The sequence below is a fragment of the Leiobunum rupestre genome, chromosome 11 (assembly GCF_980474605.1).
Source record: "Leiobunum rupestre chromosome 11, qqLeiRupe1.1.hap1, whole genome shotgun sequence".
Taxonomy (NCBI): domain Eukaryota; kingdom Metazoa; phylum Arthropoda; class Arachnida; order Opiliones; family Sclerosomatidae; genus Leiobunum; species Leiobunum rupestre.
The window spans coordinates 1179615-1195060 of record NC_143394.1 but is presented as its reverse complement, the minus strand read 5'-3'; the positions used below and the strand labels follow the sequence as shown (position 1 = coordinate 1195060).

General features: G+C 35.9%; 1 protein-coding gene across 1 annotated transcript in view; it reads left to right on the top strand.

Moving 5' to 3' along the window:
• Positions 1-14230, top strand: part of LOC149921088 (cell adhesion molecule Dscam1-like) — a 179366-nt gene extending 165136 nt beyond the window's left edge. The window contains exons 17-25 of the mRNA XM_090163200.1: positions 1296-1400; positions 1469-1654; positions 1945-2238; positions 2656-2820; positions 4704-4888; positions 6145-6226; positions 7544-7624; positions 11079-11259; positions 12711-14230. Coding sequence (XP_090019326.1) covers positions 1296-1400; positions 1469-1654; positions 1945-2238; positions 2656-2820; positions 4704-4888; positions 6145-6226; positions 7544-7624; positions 11079-11161 — 1181 coding nt within the window. The 3' untranslated portion in view covers positions 11162-11259; positions 12711-14230. The remainder of the gene's footprint in view (positions 1-1295; positions 1401-1468; positions 1655-1944; positions 2239-2655; positions 2821-4703; positions 4889-6144; positions 6227-7543; positions 7625-11078; positions 11260-12710) is intronic.
• The last annotated feature ends 1216 nt before the right edge of the window (positions 14231-15446 follow it).

Sequence of the window (15446 nt, the reverse complement as noted above, 5' to 3'; positions counted from 1 at the left end):
GTAAATTTTAATTCTGGAACTTGGGCAATTACATTTCCGAACGAATTTCGTCTACCTTGCCAATCGAATAAAAATATACTTAAAAAAAACGGTGCGAGTCCTATAAATTTGGACCTTTCACAACCCTTTTTCGTTTTCCACTTCGTTAGGACACGGAGGTTATTTATATCGTTATTTGTGTTAAGTTTCTTTTCAATAGGTGGGGTAGTTTCTGAGAAACAGCGTTACAGACCCAACGCCATTTGAGTCGCTAGTGAAGGAGCTACGCTCCAACAATGAAATTGAATCTTCAGTATATTTCCAAACACACTGTACATACAACTACAAAACCACTTCATTACAACATGTTCTAACTCACCCTGTAAATAAATTACTACGAGTATTAGTTTAATCAACCAGTACACTAACTTAAAACAACATAATAATATACGAAAAAACTAACTATAAGAAAGTGCACTCTAAACCACTCATTTATTACTTTATGGATGTTATACTTCTTTGTTACTTTTGGCCATACGAAGTTTTCCGCAAAATAGTGTCACACTTATTTGTTACTTTTGGCCTTACGACATTTTCCGCAAAATAGTGTCACACTTATTTGTTACTTTTGGTCATACGTTGAAAGTGTCACGCTTATATGTTAGTACATGTACATGAAACCAATACAAAGAAATCCATTTAGGATTGTGTGTAAAACCTGTTCTAAGGGGAACGATCTCCTAGCTATTGGAACGAATCTATTCTATTGTGTAGTTTACAAACCTTCCTCCAGAGGACGAAGGAGCATTCGTTCTTATTTGAACGAAATAAAATATCTTGAACGCACCGTTCTCTGTTACATACCTTTAGAACGCTATCGTTCATTTCTGAACAGATTGTTCTAAGTTGAACGTCTTCTGAACGAATTTTTTTAACAGTGTAGCTGGAGGGGGGCAATAACATTAGTTGCTCATCCCAGCGAAATTCTAGGGAGGGACATTGCCCCCCTTGGTTCCTACGCCCCTGTTAGTATATTGAAGGTAGCTTAAGAGCGACCTACCTAAAGACCTACTTTCTTACTGGCGTGAAGCAATAATTTAATTTAAGCGTCAAAGAAACTATTCATCGGTATTTTGAGTTATCCCAATGAAAATTTAAAAATTGACCCCAGTTAGGACATGGTTCTTCTTAAGTATCTTTCAAAATCAGTTCGGTATTGCTTTTCTTACAACGGTGACCAACATTTAGCCATTTGAGTCAGTTATGAGGTAGCTCGCTTCGCTTCAAACATTACAATGATGTTAGTTTCATTTTAGATCCGCCAGGGTCGCCAAATATCAAACTGTCTTCGACGACGCCCACCTCCATCGCTTTGTCCTGGGAGATGATGATGGACAATAACGACGCCACTCCCATCACAGGTTCTTAAGCGCCCCCTTTTGTGCATTTTTCGCTTTATTGACCAACATCGTCTGTTGTGGGTTTGTAGGTTTCATTCTTCAGTTCAAGAGAGAGTACGGAGATTGGGCGGAAACAAAGCTTCCGGGTTCCACCAGACACCACGTCATCAGCCATTTGCACTGCGGCACCAGATACTACTTCTGCGTCACCGCTTTTAACAACGTGGGCAAAGGAGATGCTAGTGAAATATTTACGTCCAAAACAGATGGCTCAGGTATTTTAAAATCTTGCAGACGTTACCGGTAATATTAAGTGTAGGGCCTGGCATGAAGGGCTTGCCACCACCTGCCTACGCAGTACTAATAATAATGATCATCTAGGCTAATACCCAAGGCACCACCTTAGGCCTAAGTCATCAAGCGACTTTTGAAGTCATTAATTCAGGTAGCCAGACTACATCTAAAATAATTCCATTAATAGTCGCTTGGCGACTGGAGCCTATGGTTTATTATAATTTCAATGACAGCGTACTGACAAAAGGCTTTGGTGTCAAATCTATTGTAGCGCCGATGGCGCCGGACAAGCAAAGTATTCTTTCGGTGAACGTGTCTTCGGTACTGTTGCGTTTGGACAAATGGCACGATGGCGGATGTCAGATTACCCACTTTATCGTCAAACACAAGCTTCAACGTCACAAACAATGGATAGTGGGTGCCACCAACATTCCCGGGACCACTAAGACGCACATCATCGGGGGATTGTCACACGAGACGTGGTACGACTTGCAAATAACGGCCAAAAATGAAGCTGGACCCACAGAGGCTGTCTACACATTTCTCACGCTGGACAAAGATAAAGGTAAAGTTCTCACTGATTGTGATTAGATTTAAAATTAGGGTAGCCTCTGTTCGCCCTTGGGGGTCAATTCACTCCAATTCGATCCTTCGAATAGTTCGGAATGACATAAACTAACCTGGGATTCCCAAAACGAAGTTTGTTCCGTTACATTAAGTGTACACTTTTCACTTTAAATTATCTCTCAAACTCAACTATTATGCAGATGGTTAAGCCTGTTATAGACGACCAAATTCGATTACTCTTCTTTACTCCTGCTTTTGGGTCCTAGTATAACGGTGTAGAGTGATTAACACTACGGGAACAGGCAAATAGTGGGATTTATTGTAAAACGTGTTCACATCTAGAACCCATAACAAGGGAAAAGTATCCGCCAATTGGAACTAAGTTAATAACTAAATATCCGAACTCTGCTTAAAGCTCATCTATTGCCAGCAAGCGTTCAGGAATCAACTTTGGGAGTGCCCTTCTACCTCGACCTCAACGTGATCCTGCCAGGCGTCATCTCCTTCGTCATCGTCATTATCGTCGTGGTTTTCGTCTGCGTTCTGCTTAAGAAACGTCGCAGTTCCGAAAGTCGCACAGGTACAAGGGCCTTCACGCTTACTTCATTCGGTTATTGGTTGTCGAGTATAATTAACAGAGTTCACCAATCTGTATTTGAACTTCAATGACAAAATTTTGAAAATTAGAGATATTTAATTTAATTGGGCAGGTAACCGTTATTAAACACACCTGACCTGATTATATACTATTATGATTGTTTATATAGTAGGAAGTTAATATTTGCTTATAGTTACACTGAGAGAAAAATATTGGGTAGAAATTACATGGAACTCCTGGACGCACAGTAGCCAGGAATGTTCTGTATTTTTTACAGAAAGTTTCGTAAATATCTTTTACTTGAGATTCCTGTAATTTATACAAATATCTCATAGTAAAATTTTCAACCAGAATCATTGTATTGTATACAACTAAAATAATAATAAAAATTTCTAACACGCCTGTAAATTTTACGGAATTTACATTTAAAAACTGCGTGAATATAGCCAGGAAATATTATATATTTGATTTGTTCTTACTACCCTTTTTTAAAAAAATTTATGTACACTAAACATTTCCGTAATTAATTTTTAACCAATAAGGTACTTTAATTGTAAAGAAAATATTCAACACATTTGCTAAATATATACCAATAAGCTCCAGCAGAACTAGAGTCCAAAGCAAGAGACATAAACACGTGCACAACATAGTTATGCAACTCCTTGGCTCGGAATCCAGACACGTATTAAACTTAGTTCAAACCACAAACACTAACGCGATGAATTTGCATTTAAATGTATAAACATTAATTTGTTTTAATTTGATGGGTAATTAAAAAATAACTCCATTGGTGCTTTTACGAGATGTCACTAAAAATCTTTTCTTCATATTAGTTGATTTACAACAAATAATGCATTTTTATGGATTATTACTGTTTGGTAGCAATTCAACTTCGACCACAATAACTACAGGAACTACATGTATTTTAATTACCTTAAAACGTCTTCATTTTTTACTGTAAATACATAGTAATATGTATTGAGCAAATATGTACATATATAACATTTCTACCATACAAACTACATGGCTGTCCTTTATTACAAATATCTGAAACAAACCTCTAATTTTTACTATAAACAAATAGTAATATGTACTGAAAATATATGTATATATTATAATTCAACGATAAATACTACATTAAGCCCCTGCATTTTAAATACCTAAAAACATCCTGTAATATATACTGTAAATATTTCTTGAATATAGTAATTTAAACAGTACAGTACTGTATTAAAAAAAATACAGAACGGGTGCTGTAAAATATTTCTGTAAATTCTACAGTTTTTCTCTCAGTGTACGGCAATATAAGTACTATTTTAATTAACATTTTCTTAATGGCCAGTCAAAAGGTCGATTTTATGTTCATGTGAAGAGCGAAGTTTTTAAAAATATACCATTACTAACAATGGGATATTACGAAAACAGTGAGATATAGCAATATCATTCGCATTCATTTTTAAAATATGGTTAAACTTTCGGCACTACACACTAAAAAAGGAGAAAGTTAACTATTACCGTCAACCTTAACAAGTTTCAATGAAACGGGGAAACCGAAGAACTCCAAGTATCAGTAAATATCGCCTGCATCTTATCGGTGTACCGGTTTATATCAAATTCACTCAGTATTATTCTTCCAACCTCACTGTTTACGTTTGTAAAAATATACAGGAGATTCAACCCATTGCAAATTCCTGTCATAGCAGACGAAATTTTCAAAATACACTACCGTCCTCTCCATATTCGTGTATCAGACGACAGTATTTACAATGCACATAATTAATAGTTTAAAAATGAATCTAGTGACGAGGTGGTGGGATCAGCTAAATTTATCCAAGCAGTGTAATTATCTTTACTTGTAATCGCAGGTATCTACTCGCCTCAAAAGACGCACGACAGGGATAACATGCACTTGAATTACCTGAACAAGACGATGGTGACCTTGAAGGAACCTCTTCCAGAAACGCAGTTGCAACACAAAAGCCCAGGCGTCTACTACCCGTCGCCCTACGCCACCACCGAGATCAGCAAGGACCACACCAAAGAGCACAAAGTCAGTTTGAGATATTTTTACGTTGCAAGTCCAAAATTGCCATAAGTAGCGTAACAGATTTCAGTATGGCACTTCTTATTCTCGTAACGCCGATTTCGTTTAATAATAGTCTGTTTTGCCAATGACCATATAAATCGTAACAGGGCTTAGGACTGACAAATCTCAGCGATTTGTTATTCGTCTTTGGAACTGTCAGGTATAGGGATCAGCCGAATCCTATTGAAAATTTAAACGCTTCCAAGAGTAAAAATAACCATGGGTTTTGGGAAAAAAACGATGAATTATTGAATAGAATCATCGAATTTACTATTTTAAACATAAGCTTCTTTTCTGTTCTTAGTTATTTAAGAATTTGACACCTTAACACGTTTTCGCTCGTATTTCTCGCCATCAAACCAACGTGACAGTAATTTGACGAATGGAGCTACTAATTTTTTTTTACTAAACTTCCGATGACGCAATAGCTCTGTTACAGATTATAATTATCATAAATCCTTCAGTGTCATACTTATGTCTGTTATGTTACGAAATTCGTTCAGTTCTGTTTATACTTAAAAACCGGGTGCCTCGTCGAATTTACCCTTATGTCCGGGGCTTTTCATAGTGAAACGTCATCGATACACGTCGCCCGTCCAAACAAGAAGGCCAATGTTACAATATATAAAGGCCCATGGATGCAGTGGCCGATACAGAAAGAAAAATTTCCGAATTGCGGAAAATTTTTCACAACTCGGAAAAAAAAATTTAAACATAAATTACTTTTTAAGGGTTTTTTATGTTTTTAACTTTTTATCGATATAAAATGTCTAATATCAGTAACACACTACAAAACATTAATAGTGTTACATTGTTTATCAGTTTTAACTAGTCTACAGGTTTAGTTTTACTTTCAGATTCGAAAAAATGAGGCGAAAATGCCGCTTTATTTAAATTTGCAAACAATATATTATTAAAATAAAATAAAAACAACCACTCTTGCATAGTAAAAATTTTAAAGCATTTTATTTAAAAATGTTGGTCATGACTAGTTTCGCTGCCGTGCATAGGGTTAGTCAAACCTCACCAACAATATATTAGACTAATAATGGAATGAAACTTTTTTAATTTTTTTTTGGAAACATTTCCGGAAAAAAAGGCGTCGGTCCTTTTCCGGAAAATTTTTCGAGCGGGAAATTTACCGACTTACAATACTAGAGAAAACGCTGTTGGTGCAAATGTAGCTGGTAACTAATGCGAATGGTTTCACTAATGCTCAGATATCAGAGGAGCCCTTGTACGCTACGGTGAAACGGACGCCGAGACCTCCGAAGTCCGATCTGCATATCTATCATTATCCAGGTATTCACCACCATTTTCTTAATCTTACATTATGCGAAGGACCGTCAAGTTCTCCAGTATTCTTGCAAGGAAACCCTGTTTTCTCGCCGACTTGACTCTTTTACCCAACCTAGCTTACCAACTCGCCATTTTATAGATAAAGTTTACAATCAGAATCCAAAACGGTAGCTCCTTTCGTTTTCAAAATATCCATTTAAACGTGATTAAAAGAGATATCACGGTCGTTAAAGTAAACACTCGCTAATGTTTCAATTTGCTTCTTCCTATCCGTGCGAGGAACATTCAATGTCCCACTTTTGGGCCCAATTTCCAAATTTAAATTTTTTTTTAAGGTTGAGATGAGTATTTTCAAGGGAGTTATACCCTTGCTTATTGTAGTTATTAATTTTAAAAATTTTGTTTATCTCATATTTTGAGATAAAGATTTTTAAGATCGATATCACCATTGAAGGTCAAGATCTCCATTTACAAAGTTAAAAATACGCAATGTTTGCTAGTATAATAACTGTGAAGCATTTTTGATTCACCATTTCTAGAAAACCAACTACCTCGTGGCGTCTCCATATAATTAAATTTGAATGTTCGGCTATACCGAAGTTATAGATAATAGTAGAGTCTGTTCTAAGGTGAAACGGAGATCGGGCAATAAGGGGTAGACATTACATTTTTAATTGTAAAAAGCGTAAATAATAACTGTAAAGGTACCAGAAACACAGAATTCGTTTTAGAAGAATAATATCGCGTACAATCTCATGATTACGGTACTAATTAGACGAAACCTACAACCATGAGTATATAAGTGTGTCAGTTACTCCAAATAATTACAATGTGTGGAGTGTCGTAAAATTGACGTCATACCCAAAAGATAGGCTCACTGTGTCAGCGAGGCAAAGTTCGCGTATTAGACCTCGCGTCTTGAAGTCCGCCCAAAGTGAGTGATCATTCTAGATAAAGTTCCCAGCATAAATTCTATTGACGCTCAGAAGCTGAATAATGGTTTACGGTACACGTCGAAAACATTTTGTCCTGAAATCTGGATACCGCGATAGATGTCGTAGTCGGACACAAATCGTTTGGAAATTTTCAACGTAGTTTCTGAACAGGACGTAGCCTAGCAATCGCTGCATTTCTGGTGAATTTTTAAAGCAAACCCTAATGAATAGTTATCGTAACAATACCCGCCGATGTTTTCATCTCATTGCCCGACCTCGCTAGGCCTTATAGTTTCATCGCGGATTTCACAAAATCTTAGTAATAAACTTGAGGACGCTCAACTTAAACGAATTACTAAATTGTGTATTCCTCTTTTTCTGGAAGACGATTTTCGAAGAGCCGTCGCCAAGTGGAAAGAGCCTTTCAACGAAAACGCGGAAGATTACGGCGAGAATAATATATCAGGTAAGCCTTGGCCGCCGAAAGAAGCAAATCTAGCGGACGAAAATTGTCCTCGAGTCCACTGAGAGGCTATCCCGTCTTAAGAGGGCTTCCTGCCCAGGCTTAAGAAACGTCTCGAGTTTCATTTCCACAAAAGAAGGCGCCTTCTCTAAATTATTGCCTGGTTTAATCCGGAGCATTAACAATTTAACGCTCGGCTGGCTTCTAATCGGATCATTTTTCTCGCAGGATCCTTGTCGGAAAAAATATCTCAATAACAAATTGCGCTCTATTCCTTCTCTCGGGGATTTACGGCGTTTCACTTAAACCGTGCCTGACAAAATGTTAAACCTAACATTAGGCTTAAAAACATTTGACCGGGAATTCATTTTCTCTTCAACGTCGTCACTCGTTTTATTGCAATCAAGTTTAATCGCGTTTTGAGACCGTTCCGATCGAAATTATAAATATATAAATATACGCACATTTCGTTTAAAATAAGGTTAATAACGATATTTTTAAATTGAATATAACCTGCAAAGCAATCTTTTTGGAAGAATCCTTTGAATTTTTCTAATTTCCCTGTACAGTGGCGCCAAACATTTTAAGGCCAAAGGCAAATACCTGAGGTTATATTTCCTGTAACGTTCGTTTACTCGAACTTTTTGACGCCTGATAAACTCCAAGGGTTACAAAATAGGCCGTTCTTTCCTGCTTAGTAGTTTGTTGCCGAAGTAATTCCTAAAATTGTAGGATCTTTCGTAAAGAACGCTTTGGAGGTAATATTCCCTTTAAGGGGGAAGAATACGGTAAAAGCCTCTTTTTCGTTCAAGCTGAACGTTTCTGTTTTAACAATTACATAATTGAACTATCTTTTTCTTATTAGGCTGAACCTTCCTCTAGTGCTTGAAATAATTTTGATAATTCTAATATTAATAGTTAACGAGATATAAGGTCCTAACTAAAGGGTAGTTTAGCTCCGGGGGTCCGAATTAAAACGTAATAACTTTATTATTTTTAAATTTAAAATTGTCAAAATTATTTTAAGCACTAAACAAGAGGCTGTTCTACACTTAAATATTAATTTTATATGTTAAAATACAAAATTACAAGAGTTCAGCTTGAAATAGAGCGAAAGTAGACAATGGCCGCTGTAGTCTTCCCCCTTAATATTACTACGCAATTTGAGATGCGGTATTTAGAGTTCTTTCCGGGATGGCCGCCGAGAACAAGCCAGGGCCCTGGAAAACAATAATTTCCTTTATTACCGGAAATAATTATGTTTTCAGGGCAAACTCGGAAGAATGTCCAAACCCTTCTCTCAGCAGGCTGCGGGGTATTCTTCTTCCTAAACTTAATCCCAATTGTATCACGCCATCTAGAATCGATTCTAAGAACCCTTTCTTTTATCTTTGAGTTAAAAAACGTGCAATTAATGCTGACGATTTAACTTTTAATTTCATCATAAAAAGTAATTACTTAGTAATTACATCAAAAATAAAAACATTCTGAAACGAGTACTCGACAGATGGCGCTTTTGTTTCAATTTAAGTTTGGTGTTGGTAGTACTTCATGTTTCACTAAACAGTCGAATAGGTTAACTCCAGATTCCCCCATAATGTAAAACAATGGTAATAAGACGGTTCATTTTAATAAAAAATAACGTAGTTTTTCGGCAGAATATGCCTTTGAGGGGTGGTTAAAATTAAGACTTAATGGGAATGAATGAAAAAGTTTCGTTTCACTAATACATTTTTTATGTAATAGTGCTGCATTTTAATTTTGTAAATATTTCATTTGTGACGCAACGTTTGATTCCGTACCCCTGTCCTTAATAGCGCTTTTCTGTATATTATTTATTAATTATTAATTATTTATTATTCGCCATTTATTTTGCGTTTGTATGTCTCGATCCTTTAGCGCGTCTGTTTTTGGAGATAACACTATGTTACTTATTCTGGAAAGTTTTCAGCGCTATTTTTTATTACGCCTTTAGATATTTCAAAAATTGAAACTTAATGAATCTATTTAAAACCGTACATTTTGACAATTTTAAATCATTTTTTTTTATAATTACGTAAAACTGTTCAGAGCTGAGTTAAATTTAGACCCTTAATTTTTATATTAATATTAATTAAAATTGCCGTTTCAAATCACACTTTCGATATCGATATCGATACCTATAACGCCTTATAGATTCTGTTTTATATGACTTATTAACTCAAGACTTTGAAACAAGAAACAACTGAGGTAAGATTTAGTTAAAAGACGATGTTTAAAAACGCCACTACTTAGATAATATGTATGTGAGCGTTACTCATTCAATACAGCGCGATACATGACAACAAAATACATTAAGTAAAAATGGATAAATATTAGCAGTGGTTTTTTCTATTATTTTTATCGGCTTAAACAAAATTTAATTAATTATACGAATAGGCGATACTATAAACTAAATTTGGTCTTAACCAACTTGTTAAAATGGGAAAACAAAATCACGGGACTACCTTTTCACAGCCAACTTCGACTCGGTAACTCGTGTTCATAGTTGGCCTTGCGACGTTAAAGAAAAAAGTTATTCCTTCCAGATAATAATAATAATAATAATCAGCTAGGCTAATACCCAAGGCACCACCTTAGGCCTAAGTCATCTAGCGACTTTTTAAGCCTTTAATTCAGGTGGCCGGGTTACAATGCGTAGGAGGGTGGTGGCAAGCCACACGAGCCATCCGCTCCCTACAGACAGCTAATTAACTTACACTTTTCTATTACAAAACGTTTTAAATAATAATAATAAATAGATAATTTAGACGAATCGAATAAAATTTAAAGCGCCATTAGCAAAATAAAATGAATAATAGTTCGTATTTCTTAGGATAGATGGCGCGTGACTACCATCTTTTCAGCCCCCCCCCCCCTGGACTTTATAGTTTCGCCAAGAATGTATTTATTTATACTCAGGGATAATGAATATGTCGAGACTATCGACGGACACGTTGAGGCCCTAACGCCGTCACGCTAAGGGGGGGGGGGGAGAAAAAAGGAGGTGGTCTAATTTTTTGCGTCCTCGCAGCAGCGTTAATCGCGTCGAAAAACGTAATTTATAAGAACCAATGAGATTGCAGTATTATTTGATTTTATTAAAGCGGAGGAGCATACCGGGGCCCCCAACGGGTGGAATTGAAGAAACGCTAAAAATAATCTCGACATATTCATTCTCCCTGAGTAGAAATAAATACATTTTTGGTTTCGCCTATTAATAAAACATCGTAAAACTAACGTAAATAAATCTTTCTCGTATGGATTACTCTTTTTCTCCCTTAATTGCGAATCTTAAAGAGTATTGTCTAAACAAGCATATCGTCGTCGGGTATCCGGTTATACATTGGGGTAAAAGTGTAGAACAGGCTCGTAAGCGTGCGGCATTGATCGCTGTTGAAAGGTGACTAATGTATGGTGGCGATGGTTTTTTGATTAGGATCGGCGGCAGATGGCTACATGTCCAGTTCGGAAGGGAGCTCCATCGCGAGGCGGGAGAACAACAACTCTGCGAGCAGATGAGAGCGGCCGCCATCGACCGAGAGACCCACTTTTGATACTCCCCACCCGCCCTACATCCGTGAAACAGTGAGTGCAGTCAGCCTTCCGCCGAAAACACGGTAAGCCCGGGAAATTCATTCTTTCATACTCCAATTAGTCGCGATCATTTATTCGGAGTCTTTTCCTTATGTTCACACTTCTTATGACGCTATTGCCATCGATCACCATTCAAGAAAATTGCACTATTAAATCTTAACTATTTACATAAACTCGTTAATTTAAATTATCCGCGACAATATTTTTTTTGGAATCCCTGGCAGCGTGCCAAATGATGTAGCACATCATGGAGTGCAAAGAGGCACCCATAGTTCCTTCTCAAAGGTCTGAATGTCTGTTATTTTAATAACAGACATAATAACAGACATGCAATTAAAATCGTAAATGCACTTCTGCCAGGTGGGGAACAAAATACTAGTCTCGTCCGTTGATTTCCAATCATATTACATGAAAGTTTGTCATTGCTATGAGTAGAGTCAACTATACAGGGTGTTACGGAGAAGTATGTCATAAATTCAACACTAACAAGTATCATTCCGTGTCTTCAACATTCGTATTTCGCTCTACACATCGGGGAAAATACTTTGAATTGGCATTCGCCTCGTACAAGTTGCTTATTTTCCAAAATTTCTGAACATGTATAACCGTGTCGATTAAACTCGATTCTTTGAAATAATGGAACTTGGAATTAATAAAATAATTATAGGATTGATAACACTTCTGCTAGTTCAATAATGATTTTTGTAATTTCTTTTTGTGTTTATCGCTTCACTGTTAAAAAAACGCATTATAAATGGAAACAATTGGGTTCAAGGCTGACTACCGAACTTCACATTACTGCCAATGTCGTTGTTTTGGGGAGAGGTTTCTGCGGGCCTTAAACTATGAAACAAAGCCTTTTCTGACCCATGTTCCTATGACATTTTTACTCTATTAGAATCCAAAGAACATGCTTTAAAAATGATATACTTAACGTGAACACCCTGTATTTCTTTAAAATCTATTTCGTTTTATAAAAAGCAAAGACCACGTCTTTGACCAGGGTTTATAGAACTCACGACCTTCTTATCTTGGATAATAAACGGCTTTTGATTCTGTTTATGTAATCAATTGATTTGCATACTGTAAATCAGCTAACCGTTTTCCACGCAATGAGTTTATCTGATTTCCTTACAGTCGAGAAACATATAAATGTCGCGGCTGTAAGCACTAACAACGAAAGTATATGTACCATCCTCGTATTTTTCGTTGCTAATATTTCAACAACAAAACGTAAACATTAATTAATATTCATGTATCATTTCTTAAAGTGTGCTTGGAATGTTTAAGAAAAAGACAATACAAAAATTGGTAGGTTAAATCACCCCTGTAAAACGTACATGGCAAACTTGCTTTACCATGAACCACCTACCACCCTACAAGTTCCAACTTCACGTTTTCGCAGGGTGAATTAACCTGTCTATTATACACTCATTATGTAAGTAACAAATTGATCAATTTGTTTCTTTTTCAGGTTGTCAAAAACCCCGTTCTGTTGATGTGCGTTTTGATTTCTAAATCGTTATTCAAACATGAACAAAAAAGGGACTCTTTCCGAATTAGGGAAAAAACTATGCATCAAGCCTAAATTTGTTTGGCGCAAATGAAACGCAAAAAAACGTTATAATTGTTATGATGAAAAAAAGCAAATGTGTAATATTAAAAAAAAAACTTTGATATATTTGTGCGATACAAAGAAAAAAAACGAAAAAAAAATAATATTCCTATAACCAAAAAAAAAAGAAAACCGAAAAATCCGCTTTCGATAGGCAGCCCAATATATAACTTTATATTTACGATATAAACGCGGTGTTTTTTACAATAGCGAGCTTTTGGTACAAAAACCGTGAGACCCCCCTCGGACAACGTTGTTAAATATGACCCCCTCCCCCTCATTCATACGTAGCTCTCGTAGGCGACATTTTTATACACTGAAAAATAAATATGCACCAAGTATGGTTACCAACCAAACGGGACCATCAAAATTAATTAAACGGGCTTTGAAAAATGAACTTTGAAGTGGAGTGTGTTTAAGCCCCTCTGTTCTCATTTTTTTAAACAAATGAAGTGTATCCAGATTGAAAGGTATTTCCCGAGAAGTCATCTTAAGTAAATACTTACGATAGGGTTCTATGATTGGTCAATCGTCGAGAAATTGGAGAAATGGCTACGCCTCTTTATGATAGTTTATAAAATTTATGTTGAAATAACGCCCTTAATTGTATTAAAGTCAACGCCCCTTTAGGCTACTGTTCTGGGATTGGTTGAATACTTTAACTTCCTTTATGTCAATCATCAATTTCATCTTGAGAGTTTCTCCAAATCGATATATAATTAGTTTAAATGCATAGCTACTTAACTTTAATATTGAAAGGGACATTGGTGTTTTATAATTGGCTAAAAAGCTAACACCACTTAACGTTAGTGTTCTACAATGGTTTTATAGCCAACGCTCCTTTAGGCTAGTGTTGCGAAATTGGTTCTCAAAAACCAACGCCCCTTTACCTTAGTGTTCTATAATTGGTTGAATCCCTAACGCCCCTTTACCTTATTGTTCTATAATTGGTTGAATAGCTAACGCCCCTCTTCGATAGTGTTCTATAATTGGTTGAATCCCTAACGCTCCCTTACTTAAGTATTCTATAATTGGTTGAATAAGAAACGCCATTCTGCGGTTTCGCAATTAGTTTGTCAAGAGACTTGGACAGTTTCGCAGGTCCCAAGAGATTTCTCAGTAATATTTGCTAAGAGGACTTCTCGGGTAGCCAAGATATGAATTCCTATAGGAGCAGAAAAATCCAAAATGCCAAAGAGAAGCCTGTTGAAATGTGTCAAATTAAATTGTTATTATAAGAGATGTAGTTTGTATAAAAACCAAAGACCAAAAACCTCGCTCTCCACTAGATTTAGAAAAATTGGTGATTGTAGAAAATTGTATAGCTATATTATCAGTTTAATCGGATTCGATTTGTGATTTATTTTCACTGAGCCTTAGTTAGCGAGAAAACCTATTGGCATCTGTTTCTTCACAGTTGGTTCGAAAGTAAGAGATTAGTTTTAAGTTTAAAATAAAGATTTCAAATGTGTGAATCCTGACGGACGTTTTGGTTTAAAATATATGAGTTTCCGTTTCGTACGAATTATAGGGTTAATTTATTTGGCTAGGAAATTTAAGAAAAATGAAAATCGAAAACAATTGAAATTCAATTTCTAGTGTAATTGATATGGTTCCAAAACTTAGAAAAAATTGAAGATCGAAACTAATTTCAAATAACTTTTTAGTTTCATTTGGTTAGTTCGTAAATTTTCGAAACCTTTTCGGTTGATTTGGTCATTTCCAATCGTACGTCAAGGATCAAAACCAATAGAATTTTCCTGTCAACTAGGGTGTGGTTGAAATTGTAAAATGAATTAGCCACACTGTCACCTCCCAATGCCAATTCAATATCAGGGTGAAGCGAATTAGTTTGTTTCTACTAACTTGTTCTTCTTACAGGGGACGAATTGCCTCGTTTTGAAACCCCGTGTTAACATAGTGGAAAATAATTTATTGTATCCTAACACAATGCATTTACGTTATAAACACGTTATAGCCTTCTATATATGTTTAAAATTTATATGAATTCTTCACTTTAGTTTAAAAATATAAATTATGCAATGTTTGAAATTTTAATTTAACTACATGCGCGTTGAATGTGAACTATTTTCGTTTAACAAGTCATAAGCCTTAGTCTTGTCTATGTCGCCAGTTCCGCGACACTTTAACAACCGGTTTCTAGTCAACGCTTACCAACCATCGTTTTGGGGCGATTACGAGTCAATTAGAATTTTATCCACGGGTGCAGCGGAACTTATAATGAATTATGCCCAGACCAAACTAAACGTAACTAAATATTAATGTGTTAGCCCCTTACGTTACAAACGCGTCTGGTTACTTCGTTACAATTTCCAACGATGTTTTTTATCAATATTCATATTTTAATACGAGATAATTGATTGGTTAAGTACGAGAAACGGGAAGTGAATCGGTCTTTTCAAATGCATTTTCTAAGCCTAACTAATAAAGTGCAAATTGTGATTAGGCTTAGGAAATAACTTATCAAAGGCTGCTTTTCTGTAAGTTCTTCGCGTTCTTAAACCTTTCGGTTCTGTATATATCGTTTTTATATCTTGTAATTTACCAAACATAATCCAAAATTTGTAAAAATGT